The following is a 22,218-nucleotide window of genomic DNA, read 5'->3' on the forward strand; positions in this document are numbered from 1 at the left end:
TATTATTGCAGGTGGAGCAATGTGGCCGGAAGACAACCCTGGTGCATATCGCTCCTTGAACCTAATTAATGGCAGGGGGGCAGCATAGGAAATAATTAATGGAGGGGGAGGGGGGGGGGCAGCATAGGAAATAATTAATGGTGGTGGGAAACATAGGAAATAATTATGAGGGGCAGTTTAGTAATTAATGAGGGGAGGGGCAGCATATTAAATAATTAATGGAAAGTGGTCCCAGTTCATTTAAAAATTAATTGACCCAATGAATTAATTCATTGGGCCAATATATAAAATAGTTCACAAGAGGGTGTAGTATATTAAATAATTGAGGGGCAGCCCAGTGTATTATGGATGCACAGCTATTTATTTTTAAAACTTTAGTCCGGGCCTCCAACGGTCTGAGAGGGACCGTGAACGGCCCCCTATGTAAAAAGTTTGGGGACCCCTGCCCTACACCTTGGGAGAGTACATTGCATGCAATTATTTTCTGCAACCACTAGAGGGAGACATTCCTCACAAAACATTCACAGACCACATTTGTGCAGATTAATAGTAGTTTATAAATTTACATGTTGTCTTATGACAAGTAATATGGACAATGATTAAAATATGGTAAAATTAAGGAGTATTTGTTGCTTCATAGTAGCCCAAACATTAAAAAAATTAAACATTAGTGTAAACTCCTAAACCCGGATTAAACTACTTCCATACTTGTATTGCATATCCATGCACTGCTGTACGTGGACTGCATTCATTCTGACAGTGGAGGGTACAATCCATTTTACTCTGTAGGAATGTACATATGAAGATTACAATAGGGACATTTATTATCTGTTATATAGCCCTGACAGGCCAGTACAGGTATCTTCATTCATTCCCCATATCTCCTACGCTCCCAGAGACACAACCACAACACATCTGTATCACTATGTTGCTCTATTAGCAGCAAACAACAGAGAATACAAAGAGACGTTACAAGTTCCTGTTATATAAGACACCTGCCATTAACAGCTGCCATAAACTGACATCCTCTGTGCTGCTAACCAAAGTCCCACGTGAATATAGAGCTATACCCTGCAACCTCGGGATATTGAGTGAATTTAATATGAGTGAATTTATGTCATCAAACATCCGAACAAAAAAAAAAAAAAAAAAAAGATTAAAAAACTTTTTTATAGCAATTGACAACTTTTTCATTCTTCGCTGCATTTGCTCTGTGTATTTGATCAAAAACAACACTAACGCATTATACAGAGTTCAGCCATAATATAACAAACTGCAAACTTTTCCTCTCTAGGTTTGGCCTCTATAGATAGGAGTTGACTCCGTGTGAACTTGAGCTTATCTGTAGCCTGGAAGCCACAAAGTGACACATCAGCTAACCAGAGGCCGCTGTAAAGATGCCGTTCTCAGCTGCTGATGTACTATTTGTGTATACAACTGTATGGTTACCAGGATGAGCAGTATAACCTCTACATATAAGCATTTCTTTATAGGCGGAGTAGAGGAAAAGACATTGGTTATTTGCAGGCTCGCTATATGCAATACTTTGTATCTCTGCATTAGTAAATATTAGTACAGAACAAGATATAACAATTCCGTGGACCATTCTCTTAGAACTCTGCATTTCCGTGGGGTGCCCACACACAAACATATACAGATGGCACTGACTGCACAGTCTCAAGGGACTAAAGGATTCAGCTCGATGTTACCAATTGAGGAGGTCACTTAATTCGTAAGCTTTCAGGAAGAATAACGGAAGAATAGGACAAGGCAGAAAAGATTTCATGATGAGTGCAAGTAGTTAGTAAAACTGACACGTTGGGAGAGGAGGCAGATCCTCTTTACAACAAGTAGATGGTTCAAAAAGCTACTGCGAGGAGAATGAGCCTCAAAATACAACAAAACAACCATGTAGGGTACACTCGTAGTAATGACTTGTTCCCACCAGCGTTCAGACCTCCGCTATTAATTCCCTTTACTAGAACAATCGTAACGGAAGTCTCACTGTTCCGTTAAGAAGTCTATTGATTTCAATGGATTTTTAACGACCGCCGTTAGTGTCTATTTGCACCACTTATAGGAGCGGAAAATTGGGTCTCAAATAATAGAAACACTAATGGAAGTGGTGCAAAAAGGAATGCATTAAAATCAATAGACAACAGATCAAATCATCAAATGGTGCAAAAAAAAAAATTTTTTTGTGTGACTGGATTTTGATGGTGGATGAAGGGGTAGTCTACATTTCTACTTAAAATTTTCCAATTTTGGGGCACATTTACTTAAGGCACAGTCTGAAAAAAGTGTGTCGCAAAACCTATCTTCATTGGGAAAATGGCTTGCACATGGCTTGCGACCCTTTCATTCTACAGAATTCAGGGGACGTGCCGTCAGACGATCCGACTGATTCGGACTGAGCGCGGGGATTTAACTTTCACATTGTGTCGCAAGCCCTAGCCCTAACATGCACTACTAAAAAGATGGTGAACTCTGTCGCACCTGAGCAGGGAAGCAACACAATCATGATATCAGGAGCACGATTTAGTGAATCGCGGCACAGTTCATTTCAATTCTGTAAACTCTGGTGAGTAAATATGCCTCATTCTGTGCTTTTTAATCATCTTAACAGATCAGTTACACTTGCGTTATTATCGTTTTAGTGACGGAGAATTCTAATGTAGGTCTGAACGCAGGTGTGAACTGAGCCTTACATTGTATCCAGGTTGCACCCATGTAAGAGTGTTCAGACCTGAAGCGTATCATAAGAAACCTTCCAACCTACTATGGTATCCACCATAAACATATAAGTGGGAGGGTGTAGAATACCATGGCAAAGCTGATGGAAAATAAATAGAGTGTTTCTAGCCTCCTGATATATCTGGTTGTCGCTTGCCGGACAATTCTACGCAAGGTCCTGCTTGGCAAAGAATTGCACTATAACCTGTATCTACAAAGACGTAAGCTACAACTGGTGCGCATGAGTTCTACCGCCTCCACTTCACAGACATTTGGTGTGGAGATTACGTAAGGGGAAAAAATAATTGTGATTCCTGGCCAGATTGTGATTCCTTGGTGTGCAAGCCCTTATAAATCTCCACCATAGAAATATATAATTATAACCCGCTCAGTAGAGAACAGAAGACGGAAGGGAAGAAAATTGAACTAGAAAAACCAGAAACTGGAAACACGTATCACAGCCAGAAGAAACAACATTACTGTACCATCCCTTTTGGCCATGACAACCCCCATTGGTTACTGTATCCACAACGAAAGGCAGGATAAGACCAAGTCATTCCACTGCAGATAAAATCCTGGCGCCTGTTATGTATTATACTCAATTAAATCAGGTCTCTTCTTAAAAGTCCCTGAGCACTATTTACAGAAAACTTATCTGGGTGTGAGTGAGTCAGATGGGTGGAGCCTGTAGATTATCAGTGAGGTGTGTGATTTATCAAAGGGAAGTCACATAATAGAGGAACCAGATATCAACATCTAGAAGGAATGGAATACCCTAATAAATATTGTGAAAAGCGGCATTCTAGGGATATCAGGACGGTGGGGTTCAGCACTCAGCACTGCAACAGATCAGCAAATAATAATCCAGGCATGGGATGGGAATTATACTGTTCCGTTCTCTGTATAGTGGTCAGATCAGATTACTGCAGACCGAGTTCAGCCACCACACTGTGAATGGAGCAGTCTGCTTTCGGTTATATTCTCTGCTAAAAGGAAATCTACAGTTGGATAACAACTTTTTAAGTACAGGCGGTCCCCTACTTCGCCTCGACCTACTTCGAAGACTTGATTTACATACGACCCCTAGTTACAAAACGGACCTCTGGATGTTGGTAATGTACTGTACTTTAGTCTTAGGCTACAATAAACAGCTATAACAGTTATCAAAGGTGTCTGCAATTAAGCTTTATTGTTAATCCTGGTTCTTATGACAATCCAAAATCCAATTGTCACAGACACCAAAAAATATTTGGCTGGGATTACAAGTATACAGTTCCGACATGCATACAAATTCAATTTAAGAACAAACCTACAGAACCTATCCTGTACGTAACCCCGGGACTGCCTGTAGTACCTAATGCCTATTGCTGCAGCAGCTGCATCCCGTTTTTGGCTTAAACTTGGATGCAGCTGCTGCCTAGATAAACATTAGAGAGGACCTGTCACCCATAAATTGGGCACTAGGAGTTGCTTACCAAAGTAAGAAGCTCCTAGTGCTTAAACAAACACTGCAGTGTTAGAGTGATAGCGTTACCGGAAACCTCCAGTAACGCTATCTAACACTGCGTCAGAGTACAATGTAAACGCCGAACCGCTCGCAAAGCGGTCCAACGTATTCATGAGGGGCGGTCCGAGGGGCTGCCTTTTCTCCCTGCCCGCCCCGCTCGTTCCATAGGCCAGTGGTGACTGCCGTGCGTCATGCCCCTCATGAATACAATGGACCGCTTGGCGAACGGTCCGGCGTTCACGTTGGACTCCACCGCAGTGTTAGATAGAGTGATACCGGAAACCTCCGGTAACGCTAACACTGCAGAGTTTTTTTAAGCACTAGGAGGTGCTTACTTTAGTGGGCGACAGCTCCACTTTAATACCTTAATAGGCAAATTTCACCCAGAGGCCACTGGGGGCATAGGGTAGCCTGAAAAAGTTGCATAGGCGTAGCCTACTCCACGCTCCCAGAAACCACTTCATACCCGTCTCCCCGCTCTTGCACAAAAGCGAAGCACTGCAATTCTGGCAAGACTCCTTCGATTGCGGTGTGCCACCAGCCAAACACCCTGAGTTACTGTGCAAATGCAGAGGGAGGGAGGGGCGTCTATGGTAAAGGAGAAGGAGCTACTGCACTTGCGCATAGCTTGGTTAGTGCCAGGGAGGCACAATTAGTTTAAAAAGAAGAGTGGAGAGGCAGTGGGAGGTGGGTATGATGCGGCTACTGTCAGCGTGGAGTAGCCTTAGCCCCTGGAGCGGTCTCGGATTTAGAATATTAAGGTATTAAAAGTAGCGGAGGACAAAAGGTTTTTCCTTAAGCAGAAATACTTTGTTCAGGGTGAGGCGGTGGGCCACTTGTTGGCAAACATAATCAATACCCAAAAGGGTCGTACACATATATCAGAGGTACGAGCGCCGGACAACTCCATAGCTACAGGGGATAAGGAAATTATGGGCGTCTTCCATAATATGTATAAAGACTTCTATAAATCCCAGCTCAGATGTAGTACGGCAGAAGTAGAGAGATATTTAGAGGAAATACAATTGCCTAGATCAACACAGGAGCAAGCGGAATGCATGGACTCACTGCTAACAGTGGCGGCCCTAGTATCCCTCCCTAATGATAAGGCCCCGGGGATAGACGGCTTACCAGGGGAGTTTTTTAAAAAGCATCAGGAAGTATTGCTGCCCAGGTTACTGAAAGCACTGGAAGATTCGAAGGTACAAGGCACTCTTCCTCCGTCAATGAGAGAGGCGATTGTGGTGTTGGTGCCTAAACCAGAAAAGGACTTACAGAGCCCGGACTCCTACCGTCCGATTTCATTACTTCCAGTGGATGTTAAGGTGTTCGCCAAAGTATTGGCTAATCGTCTTACCTCCCTTATACACTCAGATCAGTCCGGATTCATGCTAGATAGGTCCACCTCGGTCAACATTAGGCGGCTGTACCTGAATATGGGGCGGTGGGAGGAGGGAGGGTGGAGAGGGTTGTTTCAGTTAATTCACACTGTTGGTAGCTGTATGTGGCAACTAGTAATGTATACTATTGCAATACCTTGTGACGATCTGAGGTGTAAGATGATGCTGTATAAATATTGTATTAATCTCCTTATACAGTGATTCATACTGTTTAAAATGTAATATATGTACAACCGTTTGTGTTCAAAATCAAATAAAAATTTATCTGATTTAAAAAAAAAAAAAAAAAAAAAAAAAAAAGAATATTAAGGTATTGAAGTCTATTTAGGCAGCAGCTGCATCCAATAACGGGATGCAGCTGCTGGAGCAGCAATAGGCATGGGGAGCTACTTAAAAAAAGTGGTTTTCCCATGGTAGATTTCCTTTAAGAAGAGAAAGAGTGGTGCTAACCTGGAGGCCACTTTGTCAAAGCCCATCAACCACAAGGATAACATCGCCCAGAGTTTTCATAGTAGGCGATTTAAAATGTTTTAACAATAATTAGGTAATTTGCTAGCTCATAACCCAAACACTGAAATCCCAATGGATTTCACAATGGATGACATTGACCAACATTTATCCAAAAAAACTCAACACATTTGTTGAGGTTATTATAACAGCATAATGCAATTTGGACCCATGACTTTTCCCCATGTATAAGACCCACAATTGACAGTCAATTTTTTAATCAGTGCAATTTGTGCCAAAATCAAACTGCTACTGTCATAGCTAAAAAGACCACTAAGCGCATAATGACGTTCAGTTACCAACATATCAAGCGTCGAATCGTGGAATTCCGATCTATGAAAAATGTACGATTGATCGGTGTTTGGTCAGATTTCAGTCCTAGTGCTATCCAACCACCGGTCAGCGTATTCTTCGTATCATCCTAGTTGTGTCATATTTTTACATCCAATTTTCATGGCTCTGAGCTACTTCCTTGAAACAAATGCATAAAAACTTACCTCTCTAGGATGAAAATCAAGTGACTTCCATTTTTTTTTATCACACACCCAATGACTTAAGTTTTATGCACGAATTTAGATCAAAGTAGTAAATGATGCAGGATCGGATCATCAGACTATGAAAAACATCTAATATACGCAGAGCTCAATGAGTTCTGTCCAAGACCTGACCAATGTAGACTCGGACTGTACTCATAAGACAAAATCGTTCCTGGCGAAGGGACCCTGGTCTCTTCTAATAGAAGACCCCTAAAGGGTTAAACATGATGCTGTCTATTATGCGAGACTCCTCCTCCTGCTCCTGCAATAGACATAACCAAATTTATAAGTTTCTTTACTTCACAAAAGTTAAAACTCCAATGAGAACTGTAGCACAAAAGGTAGTAATAATTTTGCAACTCCTGCAAAGCCAAAGGTTATAGACTACTGTGATTACTTGAACACTAGTAAAGTTACAGTAACAAGTCACATAAAAGCTGCAACAGATAATTTAAGTGCCAAAAGCTGCACCTAACTGTACACGTGATTCCTAGGAACCACATGTGATCCCATTATTCCTTTCTAACAAAAGCATAGTGATGTTTTACCGTGCAGCTGATAAACGCAAAAAGTTGTGCAATTATTACTCTTTTTTTGAGAAAAGAAAACTTAACACCTCTCTGCAGTGCAGGACTTGTAATGTTGTTAGTAAAGTATCTCTATACATAATAGAACAAGTACATACTGTATACTTATATACTAACAGACCCAAGTATTACGTGCCAGGGAATAATTTCAGCTTCTTTGCTGCAGTTCAATGCTTTTGGACAACGAGGCAACATCCTCACTTACAGAAAAGGAAGTAAAAAGGGCAAAAATAGCTTCCTCCGCTGCAGAGTCAGATGCAAAGCCTTTGTGGTTCCATAGACATACACGCCTTTGATGCTTTCCACCAAGTAACAGAAACATTTATATCTTTTCCCTAAGTTCTTTAATTAAACAATAGAGAGTCACATGTAAATCAACTACGACTCAAATGCAGTGACCCCTGGGTGTTCCCATAGCCATAAGCAGGGTAGATGAGACATTGTAACGCAAAACAGCTCTGTAGCTTCAATGTTTACAGTAAGCAGATTGGGTTCACATATGCATTGCCAGTGTCTGGAGGCTGCAGCTAAAGGGGGCCGCTCAGTGTGTGGCTTATTAGCCAAATACAATGTAGTAACTTATTCATATCCAGTGTGTACAGATCAATGAATCTATAGCAGAAGGTACACTAGTTATGTACAGAATATGATATGCGGAAGAAAATAGAGTTTATAATCCCCACGATCTTCAATCTGCCAGTGATATTAGATTAATCTGTACCTTAATTTGAAACTCTCATGCACAACTCCAGGACTTCTCTCGAGCTCCACCAATTCTCTGGAATGCCCTTCCCCGGACTATCAAACTAAAACCCCCCCTCCAAAGTTTCAAACATGCTCGTATTACCCATCTCTGTAGGGAAAGCCTATAACACTCGCTAACTGAATGAAATGTCAACTCTCTTTTTACAAATCCATCCTATGTCCTCCTCCCGTCTGTTATCCAGCAAACACCAGATACCAAGCTTCAGGCTTCTCTGTAGTCATTTTCACCTTGGACCTTGTATATAACATGGCGGCTGATGGCTGGGTCAAACAGCAAAATTTTTATTTATTACATTATTTTATTCCATTCCCTTATAAAGAATGGCTGGACCATTATACAAGCTTTACCTCTTGTGTCACCCCTCATCTTCATAGACTGTAAGCTCTTGTGTCACGCCCTTCATCCTCATAGTCTGTAAGCTCTTGTGTCACCCCCACATCCTCATAGACTGTAAGCTCCTGTGTCACCCCCTCATCCTCATAGACTGTAAGCTCTTGTCAGCCCCTTACTGCTGTTGTTCCATATGACTGTTTGTACGCTGTAATGTAGTATTTTATTTGTATATGTCCCCTATGATTTGTAAAGCGCTATGGAATATGATGGCGCTATATAAAGGTTATTATTTATAATCTTCTTGACCCCCTAAAAAGACATGGACTTGAGATAAAGGCTGGCGGCATATGATTGTGGTCAGTCAAGTATGGACCGGACGCTGGTCAGATTTAATGAACCAACCACAATGCAGGACTCCAAGCATCATAATGATATATGAAACATGGAGTCTCTGCTTCCCCACTAAATAGCAGTGCTATAATGTAATCCTGATTACAGCTGGGAAGAAGGGACTCCGTGTATCATATATCACCATCTATCCTCTGCTCTGTGGTCGGTCAATGAAATCCACCCTATCCCAATTCAGTCTGTGCTGGCTGAACACAGTCATGTGCCGCTGGCCTTAGGGCTCCTACAGTCATCACAGAATTTACAAAACTTTAACCAGTCAAAATTGCCTGGTTTCTGTAGTTTCTCTAGGTACACTTTTACTGGGGCATTAGGCGAGCAAACCTATGCATTGCAAGGATTACATTTCGCACCAGTATCTGCAACAATAAAGTAATTGATATGCTGCGAAATCCAGAAAAAGCATACAATTTTTTATTTTTTTTTGGCACAAAACCAGCAGAAATTTCACCATATCCAGAGAATTTAATTGTGTAATTAAAAAGTCAATAATAGATTCAAAGGATATCAACAGATTGTTACTGGAGTTTACAACTTTTTAGTTATGTCTGTGATAAAAGGACATCTACCACCAGGATGAAAGATTGTAAACCAAGCACACTGATCTACTGATGTGTGTCCTCTATGGGAGGATCCGCTCTTTGGAAGCTTTGTATGTCCATGTTTTAAAAAAAAGAAAAAGCTTAAAAATTATGCAAATCAAATGGAGCCCTGAGCCCCTCAGGCTCGCTTACATCATTTTAAGAGCCTTTTTTTCTGTAAAAACCAGGTCATAAGAAACTAAAAGAAGAGCAGATCCTGGCAGAGGGGGCACACACCAGTATGTCAATGTGCTTGGTTTACAATCCTTCATCCTGGTGGTAGATGTCCTTTAAGAGACTACAAGGAGCAGCCTTAACACCTCAGCACCCCAATCCAACAAGGGATTTATATAATAAATCTTTATTTACATAACACGAAAACATAGCGGATCAATGTGTACATATCCATACAATATAAAGACGTTGCAGGGTAATAACAGGGCCGAATTTAAAAAAAAAAAAAAAAAACAGAATGAGGGATCTGCTTTGTGGTAGATCTGATGTAAGTGGGGGTCATTCAACCGCCTAAACCGGCATTTACATATCAGTGTGTGGTATGCAAATCTATAGGCTGAGCTGTAGAACATAGGCTTTATCATGATACATCTATTAGAATATATGGCAGTCTATGATATAATTCACATAAGTGTCACATGTGAAGAGATTACATCATGTAGGTCCGTGTTTCCCTTAAATATTATAACTTCAGAAAGTCAATTGTTATGATCATTTCCGCTATTCAGGGAACTCATTCTCACTTCCACAATTTTCTTTCATGTAATAATTAAAAAAAAATACAAAATATAAAATCCCTTATAATGTCAGTTTGTCAATAAAAATACAATACTTTGCCAAATGTAAATGAATACAACCCCATATTTTCCAGTCTAGGTGTGTCTACTGGAAACAGCCCGGTCATCTCCATAGACAAACACTATTAGTATGAGTTGTACTGAAAAATTTGGGCAACACATAGATTTGCCCTGTTGAACACAATAGGACTAATGTACTACTTTTCCCAAGTAAAAACGCAAAAAAACTGAGGATGTTTGATTTGGTGTATTTAATAATCTGAATGGTTCCCATTCAGACAGTCCCCAGGTTATGTACAAGATAGGTTTTGATTTATTCTTAAAGAAGAGCAGCCTGGTTGGACTGTCCCGTTCCAGATCTACCGCATCTCCGTCAGCTCCATAAAAATGAATGGGAAAGTCTGACCATGTGTGACCGGCTGATTCGGTCATCCCGGGGAGCGACGAGGGGTCCGACTGGGGTACACTGTGTGAGACCTCCACCAATCAGCAAGTTAGGCCCTATCCTGTGAATAGGGCCTAACTTCTTTTATGGGAAAACCCCTTTAAGTTGAAATTGTATGCAAGTCGAAATAGGTATATTTTATAATTGTAAATCCAGAACTCCAGTCACTGGGACAGTTTTCAAAGTTTTGCTCTGTCATGGGAACAATAATTATCAATAAAGCTTCATTACAGACACCTTACAGCTGATCATTGCAGCCTGGGACTAAAGTAACATCCAGAGAGCTTCACAAAGGGCAGAGGGGTCCGTCTGTAAGTCGGTTGTCCTGTATTCACTTATTGGAATACCTAAAAATCCAGTCAGGTTTTTATTGACCAGTCTACACTTTTGTCCCAGCACCCGGTGTCTTGCATAGTTTGAATGCACGATACCAGGTGCTGGTTACCGATCGCATGCATGTCACTGAAAACGCATATATGATCGGACCAGGTGCTTGCATAGCGTTTGTAAACACAACTCAAGCGCCACATGTTACTGCACCCGCAAACTGTAAGTCTATTGAGCGATAATGTGCTACTTACCATTTGGAGCTCAGCATTCACGTTTAATAGATCTGAAGAAATCTCTTTGGTGATTTTTACAAGCAATTGAAGAACGCCGTTAACTGGTCATCAAGCCCTGAAAGAGAGTAGATCAGAGGCTCAATATTCCAGGTGAAAACTTCCACAAAAACTGGGAAGACTGGATGGAGTAAATCATGCACTTAGTGGTTATATAACCTTATGTTTGCTCCATGGGGCTGAGGCATATGAACGACCTCCAGATGCTAATAGTAATAGTCACCTACCATGTACAGGGAGCTTTGTGTGTTATGCGTGGGTTACACCAGAGTCTAAACTTCAGTTTCACAATGATCAGCTTTCCTGCCTAATGACTTTCATTTTCAACATGGCTATACTACTGGAGAATGGCCTGGACTATGTGATCACTCGAATGTCAATTATTACAAGACTAAAGAATCATATACAATATTACGCCAACAGAGAACACAGATAACAGATGTAGATTTTGTCTCCCTGATGTTTATATACAGATCTGCACCTGGATCGGTGGTGGATACTTATAAAATATGGGTCAAAGATGAACTGGGGCAACTATTCTTGGTGGAGAAAAAAAAGTCATGTTGTATCAGGTGCCATATTTTGGACCTATGCTCTGTAATACATCTAGTTAATTGAGGTGGTACTATATAGTTCAGAGTATAGAGCTATAGGAACTCCATAAACAAGACACTTCAATGGACAGAAACTTTGCAGAAACAAGTGAATTTTATTTTTCCATTTAGTTTCTTATCATCCATACACCCTGGTAATCTGTTCGTCAACCTTAAATCTTTGAATCACTGAATTCCATCCTTCTAGAAATACAGACAGACGCTGACCAAGATGTCAGATTATAAAAACCCTAAACACTGCACAGTACTGCATTAGGATGGTACCATGTGGTTGCTTTTCAAGTACCTCCTTTGCCTCAGCGTTGACCAAATCAGACATTTTTTCACTTGATACCTAGTCTGAAGTAGGTGGAACACATTCAGGAGTTTAGGACAGGGATTATAACCGGTAATTCCCGTGAAAAATATTAAGCTAATGCTTCTCAGTCAGGGCGTAACCGGGCCCAAGAGGCTTAGGGGCCCATAAGATGTCACTTTCCCATTTGAAAAGACTAGTCCTACAAACTATACATGATGGTCGGGGCCTGGCACGGACTTTGCACTGGGGCCCATCCGGTTTAAGTTACACCACTGGTTCTAATCACATTTCTGTGTAAAGATTAACCCATTTTAAACCGTGCACCATCAGAACTGTAATACAACCATTTGGGTCTGAATTAGTTAACTATTTAAGTTATCTCCCCATCCACAAGATAGGAGATATACGATTGATAGAGTCCAGCAGCTGGGTCCCCAACTGATCACGGGAACAGGCCTCCAGCAACCTGCAGAACAGGGATCCCGTTCTCACTACATGATGGTCCGGCTGGTCAAGTACAGCTTCTGGTATCTCCGGGACTCCCATTGACTGTCTATGGGAATGCTGGAGTTGGCCAAGTGCTCTGCCCAGCTATTTCTGACATCCTGAAGATTCTGAATGTAGTGGCGGGAAGCAAGAGAGAGAAAGAGGTATTTTTCTCTGCTAAATTCAACAATGTATTCTAATTTATTTGCCTTTAAACACTGAAAAAAAAAAACACTTGTTTTTACGACAAATGACTGGTTGGGTTTGGGCTCAGCTATGACGGGCCAGGGGGTGTCTCCCTGGTAGTCATGCCTAGTCACTAGGGGGGGGGGGGGGGTCAAACCTGAGCCGGTAATTTCTAAAAGGGAACCTCTCATCAGGTTTTGACTTTTCATCCTGATGACAGGTTTCAGTAGCATTTTTTACACTGACCTCCAAGACAAACACAAGACTTGCTTGTAGGTTGACGTAGGCAGAAGGGAGGGGGGAGGAGGAAGAGCTGTGAGGTACATCCTAAGAAACTTAATGACTAGGAAGATTCGCTTGGATGCCAACATGACCTGGAGAGCTTTGCTGGGGGCAGCCAGGTATACTTCTAATCTACTTTTTCCTGTGAATGGAACTAGCAATGGTTATAGAAAAATCAAGTTGGGAGTCATTGTTAAAAATTCTATGGGAAACTGTCAGTAGGTTGAAATGTCCAAACCTGACAACAGGTTCCCTTTAAACTGGAAGGAGATGGGTGAGGTACATTCATCCTTCCTATGACAGTCACATTTATGCACGATTTAACAACATCCTGCATTCCACTTCATATTAAAATATTTCAGCAGTTGATCTCACTTGTTAACATGCACATTTTTTAAAATCTGACAAGGGGTCAAAAACACCTTGGGGCCAACGATGTCAATCATAGTCTGAAAATATGCTTCTGAGGCTTGGGGGGGGCAGACTGAACACCTGAATGCTAGAGTGCTATTTATAGTGGTATAGCGCACACATAAGGCGGTATATACCTCACCGGTAATAGGCTGTGACTAAACAACTTGCTATGTTTGGCCAAATTTATTACTGACACCAAACAGCTGTACTTGTAATCTCTCCAAAATTATGTAACTTATTACATGTCTCTCTTTTAGATCCCTTCTTAGTTGTAGCTTAGAAACGCCTAAAGATAATGCACATTTTTTTTATATTCAACCCCTTCACAACTGTAAGGTGGCCTGCAATATACATCCTAACTGCACATGCCCCATGTAGATTGCATGTGTATAGACATCATGACAGTGGTTAACTTCAAACAGATATATCTTCTGAACCGTGGCACCAGGAGAAGCAGTTCTGGTGTCATATTAAAGAGAAGAATCCTGGTTTCAATGTATTTTCCCCCGAATTTTGTCAATATATAACCTTTGCCATGTAGTGATATACCCCTATCACCTCTATACTGCCTCACCAGTAAAGAGTAATTTGGAGAAGTAGAATGACATATGTGTTTTTTTTATTCAAATTAATAGAATCAATGAAATTTTGCTAAATAATCTATTTACTGATATTTAACATAATTTTTTTGTACTCTTGTACTCTTTATTGTCCATGAAATCTGAACTATTATTCATGTTTACTTGTTTCTGGCACATTTACTACAATACATGTCTGTGTGTTATACTGGTTCCCCTATAAACAATGCTTCTTGCATAGGTTATGGATTTGTGAAATAGTATAACAGCGCATGCCAGGGGTAGTATTACAGCTCATAATAGGCCGCTATAGTTTCTCTGTATGCCCTAGGATTTTTATTAGATCAGGTCCATCATCTCCACTTGGAGCGTTGCTTCTAGGGTAGGATCGATGTATATGAAGTCTTATGTAGACTCTGGAGTAAAAATATGCTTTGAGTGTTTATGAACCTCAAGACTGATCATGCTGCATTTTTCTTTCTCTGTGTAGGCGCGTACATAATAGACCAGAAATACCTACTGGTATGTACAGACACAATCTTAGTAAGAGTATAGTAGCTACCAATGTGCACCCTGTACTTCTTTGTATGGGGTGCTCCTGATTCATCCTCCACAGGCAATGGCTACAGAAGGACTGGGCATGTTACATTTCAATTCCCTATCTTTGTGGTCTCTAAAATAATAAGCAGCCAGGTGTCTTGAAGTGGCTTACTGCATGCCATAAATTTACAAAGCATGAACAATCAGCTGGACCGAGCATGCACTTGTATGTGGAAGCAATAAGGAATAGCTGCCGGGTGAAGAAGCTTTCGCTGGAGTGACCGGCAGCAGTACAGTTCCCCAGTCGAAGGACTGTGTCCTGTGTTAAGTCACATATTTTCTAGTAGAGGTATGTGGACTACTATAAAAAGTGGACGAATTATGGGAAATGTAGTCCTTCACATGGTAACTGAACTAAAAGCTAATTCTGGCAGCAGTGAAAACAAAGCTAATAGACTTAGATGGCAGGAAGTTATGTTTTATGTAGAAACTTTTTTCATGTTTTTTTCTAACCTTGGAAAACCCCACATGCAAATTCTTTATTGTATATTCAGCAGAGTAGAAGTGAGAAGCTTAATACTTATAAACAGTTGTCTATGCCAGTCCAACACATACAATACAATGTTATTTTGTGAATGTCCTGGATGTTCACGTCACCTGGTCATTAGCAGGCTCCTGTCACTTTTAAGGCAGTCGTTGTCACTTTTTGGCTATTTGGGGTCTGTATGCTAAATATACCTTCCTTCCAGAGTTATCCAGAAGGAGATAGCTTTTATTTTCTTATGCCTGAACTCTTAAGAGAAGGTAAAGTAAGGAACACTAGGCCTTCTAAGAAGGGAGTTGGGGTTCCTTGAGTCCACTATTTAAAGTTATTTTGGGAGCCTAGGAACTAGATCAAACTATCCACCCAATTACGTTGTGTTCTGCAATATCTATGCGGTCCAGTATTAGGTTAGAGCCAGGGCCACACTTTTTCTAAGGGTCATGTAGTTTTATTTAACTTTCTCTGTCTCAGCAATGACTGGGTACAGGGGATCTACACTTTAATGTACTAAACACCTGATCAGCTTGTCAATTGCAAAAATGCTTGGCCCTGGGCATATGTTTAGAAAATGGGGTTATATGGAGAGCTACTAATATATATATTTTTTTTTTTAATTCCTAAACACACACACATACAGGCAGTCCCCGGGTTACATACAAGATAGGGTGCAGAGGTTTGTTCTTAAGTTGAATTTGTATGTAAGTCGAAACTGTATATTTTATAATTGAAGTTCTAGACAATTTTTTTTCTTTTGTCTCAGTGACAATTGGAGTTTCAAAATTTTTGCTGTAATTAGACCAAGGATTATCAATAAAGCTTCATTACAGACACCTTACAGCTGATCATTGCAGTCTGGGACTATAGTAACATCCAGAGAGATTCCCCAGAGGTCACAGTGGGCAGAGGGGTCCGTCTGTAACTATGGGTTGTCTGTAAGTCGGGTGTCCTTAAGTAGGGGACCGCCTGTATCTGGTTCCTCTCTGGAGGCTTTCTTCAGTTTAAGAACCTACCAAGAGCATTAGAGGACGGAGATATTTTTGAAATCTTATTACACAAATTAATGCAAATAACCTTTTTTGCAAGTGGAATCCTGTTGTGAACCCGTCTCTGCACATCATCTTTTTCTCAATTACATCATTTTACATATCAATAATTGAAGTTGTATGATGTGCTTGTCTATAGACACACCTAAACCCCATTTCCTGACCTGCTGCAGTTCCTGTACAACATGCAAACCAATGACGGTCCTAGAGGCTGTGTAGTCATTCATTTTGTTGGCAGGTCATGATGGCTTTCCAGTCAGGCAGTAGACCAGACAGTCTCTAGCATAAAGCTTATATACGCCATCATATTATGATTGGTAGGCACCGATTCCCAGAACGATAGGGGCCCAAATTCTGATACAGCCCTATGGCCCCATTAATATTTTCCTGGACAGTGTCACTTCTGGCCATGCTGGATACTGCAGCTAATCCATTTCCTTTTAAGGGTGATGTCACACGTTCAGTTTTTCAGATGCAGTTTTTGATGCCCAAACCAGGAATGGAGTAAAAGTAGGAGGAGGAGCAGTACCTTTCAATTATTTGTGTCAACCATTATGATCCACACCTGCTTTTGGCTTCAAAAACTGCATCTGAAAAACTGAACGTGTGCCATCGCCCTTAAACAGATGTAGTGCAGTTCCCCTGCACAGTGGGTGGCCAGGACATCCCTAGGCAAGGAAAGACTAAAGGGTATGCAGTGTTAAAGCAGCGCCTGTTTATTCTCAGGATCAACAAGAGTCTTTACAGGTCAACCCCCCACAATTATCTGGAGTCCTAATAAGTCCCAAAATCCACCAAAGGTAACAAAATGCATCTCTGTATAAAGTCCTAAGTATAAAAATATATTAAATGTATTAAAAACCACTATGGGAGGCAAATTTTAGTGCTAGGCAAGACAGATCCCTAATATGACCTTATACTTAACCCCAAAAGAAGATGCTGCAAGTAAACACATATTCATGTCACACGTAACCGAGCTGCATTATCTGTCACAGCTTATAGAGATATTGTTATCAGTCATATTACACCAGACTGCAGCTAAACCTAAAGCCAAGGAGTTATTCTAGAGAAATACATTACAAATTCATTTCTGCTACATCTGTAAGTGTAGCAAAAAAAAAAAAAAAAAAACACATTCCATCCATATTGCAATTCCGTATGCAGCCCCTAGGTGGAGTGGTCACAAGTGGGCAGTGCCACCACACAAGATGCCATGCAGCTCAGGTATTAGAGCAATGGGGGCAATTGTGCCACTACCTGATAGGACAGAAGACATGTGGAATAAGCAGCGAGTGGAGAGTGCTCTTACCAACTTCCTGATTCTGCACCAAAAAAAAAGGGTCACCTGATGCTCCGACTTCAGAAACAGGAACCTGATGCTCTGATTTATCCAGATTGACACCATTATACACCAGTAGCATGGGACGGTTTCAGATATCTCTCCATTCTATTCACAAATGGGTTATGTGACACCGTACCAGTTTATATTTCAGCATGTCAGGAGCCTGCAGAGATGTAAACCAGTCTCGTTCTCCTGTATCAAAGGGCTTCTCTCCCATACACACACACAAAAAAACTTTAGCATTGTTATACATTCATACAATCTGACCACAGGCACTTATCCGCTAAGAAAGATCCTTCATTTTTGTTAGGGAATTGCATTTCCAGCATTTTACCTAGAATACTGTTATTATAGGATTTTCTCTTGTACAACCAGTGGGACAGATTGGTTCGGCAGCATTATGCCTAATCTGAGAGAAACCATGTTACTTCAGTAGAAAGCACAGAATTCGGCCATATGTGATTTTCAGAATTGGGATATTATGACCAATCCTATATATAGATTATTGGAAACTACTTTACGCTGCCTATTTTTGATCCACATCAAATAATTGACCTGCTAATTCTCATTGTGGATCACGGTGCAGAATTCAGCCTTTGCTGCTGCAAAATCACGACATTATACACATCAGAAACGTCAGGATTGTAGCTGGTTTCTCACGCTTTACCGTTGGATTAAATCCACAACCATTTGACAACATTCAGACGTACTGGAAGGAATTTTTGCAACATGTTTGCCCTATGTGAATGTACCCTGAAAAACCCTGGGGAGAATCTGATTATCGCAATACAGAATCACCTATATCTGTACATTGTCCATAGTCTAATGATCCAAACTGGTAGGATTTGGGTCAAATGACCAGTGGTTCATTGAAATTTATTTTCTTTAATACAGTTCTAGTACTGCCTCAGTATTCGGTCTTTGGCCAGGTACTGCCTAACGTGTCCAGACTAACCTGTATATTAGTTTGTACCCCCGGAATGAAAACATTGCACGAGACGGGAACCCTTGCATCGTACAGAAATAGGATGCCAGGACTCCATTTCTGTCAACCAAACTGCAGCGTCTGTACTGTAAAATTTCTAAACTGCTCTATATTAACACTGGCATATAGGGAGTCCTGGCATCATATTTCTATGTGATGCAAGGATTCTTGTCTTCTTGTCGTGTTATGTTTTCATTCTGTGGGATTGGACCAAATCCGTTTCCATGTGCTGAACATGTTTATGTGAAGCCCGGCTAAATCTGATAAAAAAATTAAAGATATCTGTGAAGATACGGTTATAAACAGTCATCCCAAGAAAGATCATCTGTCCTCTGTTCAGGGTTTTTTAATCAACATTTAATTCCCTGCACTTTTACTAAACGCTCAGGAAACGCAATGTTAACTTAATGTGTGAACAGGGGTGGAGCCTTTCAATTACGTTTCAAAACGCCATACGTGAAGATGGCCTTAATCTGTATTGGCTTCCCTTATCTCTGGGGCTTGGGGTGCTTTATACACAGGAGCAGGAAATACCCTCAATCATCTGAATGTAGGGGGTGAATTTGCAGCTTGCAATGACACACAGATCTTCTGTCAAGAGTATTATGATGGCTGCATTTACACGTTGCGTTTAGAAACGCAATGTGAATGTATGGTAGTGGGGCTCATTTCGGTTGAAACCCATGCGATCGATAAGTAGCACCATATGTAAACAATGCAAAACACGTGGTTCTAATTACTGCTACATGTGAATGCAGCCTAAGAATAATGAAGAAAAGTTATGGAACATAATAGAAAATTATTCACTTCAGACCTTTAACATAAAGCTACAGTAAATAACTGTGTGGGACTAAGCAAAAGAAAACTGTAGCTGTTCCATTTCTCATTTTGCAGATACAGTATAATACCATCCCCAGGATAGAGACTCACACATCTGATGAGGGGCTAATCTTTACCTAGTCGAAGTACAATGTCATACTATACAGACGCCAACATGTGACAGTAATTAAACATTTTCACTGCAGCCAATTACATGAGCACATTACACCCACACTCATGTTCCCTGCACTAAAGTGATCCCAACCCACCACCATTACAGCCTCCCCCAATCAGTGGCGTCCAGCGTAGTGTGTGGCAGTGATATAAGTGGGTCTGATCCTGAAGACCGGTGGAATGTCCCCTCCTCCCCGGCAGCAGACAATACTGTCCTCCTTATTAGCATACAGCTGACACTTTGCCTCTTTTCACAGTGACTGCCCCACTGAGCTGCATGTGGTCCCCAGAGACTGTCTGACCCAGGAAGCAGGCTGCAGGGAACAAATGGGGACCTTAACCCCCCCCCCCCCAACCCCCACACACACTCCTGATTAACCCATTTACTGCCAGCATGCTCCTCACATAGAAAGGGTTAACCTACATATTAATATTTATAAGAGATTTAAGGTGTGTTTGTTAAATAATCCACAATCCAAAAACAATGCAATAGATACATAAACACCAAGGTACATAAATTATAGATACCTAGGTAGGTAGGTAAATAGATATGTATCAAAAAAAAGAAAATGCAGAGTATTAACCCAATTAAGGGAGGGTGCTAGGCCATATGGTTCCTGGTCCAAACCATTCATATCTAAGTCCACAGAAGGGGCAGTACTCCAAAAATAAAATGAAAAATTGGCTACATTTATTCTATTGCTGGATGCAATGTTAAGATGCTTGAAGAAAGTTTAACACCAAAAGGTTGCATCCGGCCATGGTATAAACTACAATTCACCAATTTTTCATTTTATTATTGAAGAGCTGCCTCTTCTGTGGACTAGATAGATAGATGCCCAGGTAAATAAGTGATAGATACATAGGTAGATAGATGACTGGTCGATGGACACATATATAGATAGATACCAAAATTAAAAGTAAAAAATAGGCTGAACACCACAATATAAAAAAAAAAAGAGTGGGTACTTTATTTCCCCAAGTGCTACGTTTCGGATCCTCTTCAAAATATTTTCTCAAGGTAGGTAGATAAATTATAGATACATAAGTAGAAAGATGACTGGTTGATAGATAGATACTTATGTAGATACAGGCAGTCCCCGGGTTACATACAAGATAGGGTCTGGAGGTTTGTTCTTAAGTTGAATTTGTATGTAAGTCGAAACTGTATATTATATGATGGAAGTTCTAGAAAAAAAAATTTCTTTTGCCCCAGTGACAATTGGAGTTTCAAAATTTTTGGTGTAATTGGACCAAGAATTATCAATAAAGCTTCATTACAGACACCTTACAGCTGATCATTGCAGTCTGGGACTATAGTAAAGCATCCAGAGAGCTTCAGCAGAGGTCACAGTGGGCAGAGGGGTCCGTCTGTAACTATGGGTTGTCTGTAAGTCGGGTGTCCTTAAGTAGGGGACCGCCTGTATATAGGAAGATAGACTTGCTGGATATAAGATTGATGTGACGTCTGTGCTATAGTATATGTTACTGATTCATAAAGAATAATAATACAATGTAAAACACATTATTTACATGCAACCAACCCCTAATAATGTATCATAAACATAATATGACAACGACGGTGTACTGGTACATATCTAATATAATAGATTTGGAACATTGTAATCTCACAAGACACCAGGCTGGATACAGAAAGTAATTCACTAGGGAAAGTTGAAAGTAACAAAAAGGTATTAATAGGATATAGAGTGTAACATTTTCCATGATCACATCTCCCACAACATGACCTACCCCCTTGCATGCATGCTACCCCTAGAGGCCATGCTGTCATAGAGGTAGGTGCAGGGCTATGGCAGGGTCATGTAGATACTACTACACACCACAGTGATACTTGTAGAAGTTTTATAAATGAGAGTGCAGGGGCAGACCACCTCAGATTGTGCAGCCTTATCCATTACACATGTCTAGGGAACTTCCACATCTCATACCCCCCATTAATACAAGTTACAAGCAATGTCAGGAGCCCCCCAACATGCCCAGAGATAATGGCTTCCTGCACAGTCATCTTTACATAGAACCCAATGCAACTCCCCCACAATACAGAAGAGGGCAAATACACTCAGAATGCAATGGAAAAAGAGTGAATACATGAAATATTTAGCAAATAAAGCAGAAGATCACCCTCCCCCCCTTCTCCAGAGCATGCTGCAGGAAATTAGTGCATTGTGCTGCCTCCCAGGCTGAGAAGGAGCACAGGCTGGGGAGCCTGGCTGGAGTGAGGTGCAGGGGACCCCTTATTTGGACACTTACCTGCACACAGGACACGGCTGGCTCACTATTCTCAGCTCACTACTACAGCCACTCTTTGTTACCATACCCTGCAAACTTGAAAATGAGGCAGGCGTGAGCAATGGAGCGCCGAGCGCATCTAACGCAGCAGTCACAGAGCAGGGCTGGCAGCTGCAATACATTCCAGTCAGAGCACAGAGAGAAGCTGTGGAGGAGGTTTCACTCCCAGGCTCAGCTTATGTCTGGTCCCTCTGCTCGTACAGCTTGGGATAGGACTTCATTTCTGTCATGGAGAAAAGTTTAAGCATCACATGTTGGCATAATACATTATCATCACTATAACAAGCCCAAAAGGCATAAAGATGCTCAATTACACTGAAATAAAGATTTACAAATTGTATTTAAAAAAAAGCTAAACAAAAATGACA

At 41.0% G+C, this 22,218-nt stretch overlaps 1 protein-coding gene across 2 annotated transcripts in view; it reads right to left on the minus strand.

Moving 5' to 3' along the window:
* TFDP2 (transcription factor Dp-2) overlaps positions 1 to 22,007 on the minus strand; it is a 45,441-nt gene extending 23,434 nt beyond the window's left edge. The window contains exons 1-2 of one of the 2 annotated variants that reach the window (XM_072143394.1): positions 21,812 to 22,007; positions 11,197 to 11,293 (exon numbers count right to left, since the gene is read on the minus strand). In XM_072143394.1, the coding sequence (XP_071999495.1) occupies positions 11,197 to 11,199 (3 nt within the window). In that variant the 5' untranslated portion in view covers positions 11,200 to 11,293; positions 21,812 to 22,007. The remainder of the gene's footprint in view (positions 1 to 11,196; positions 11,294 to 21,811) is intronic. The other variant, XM_072143396.1, reaches the window with a different exon arrangement.
* Between the last annotated feature and the right edge of the window lie 211 nt (positions 22,008 to 22,218).

This window comes from Engystomops pustulosus, chromosome 3, assembly GCF_040894005.1.
Source record: "Engystomops pustulosus chromosome 3, aEngPut4.maternal, whole genome shotgun sequence".
Lineage (NCBI taxonomy): Eukaryota > Metazoa > Chordata > Amphibia > Anura > Leptodactylidae > Engystomops > Engystomops pustulosus.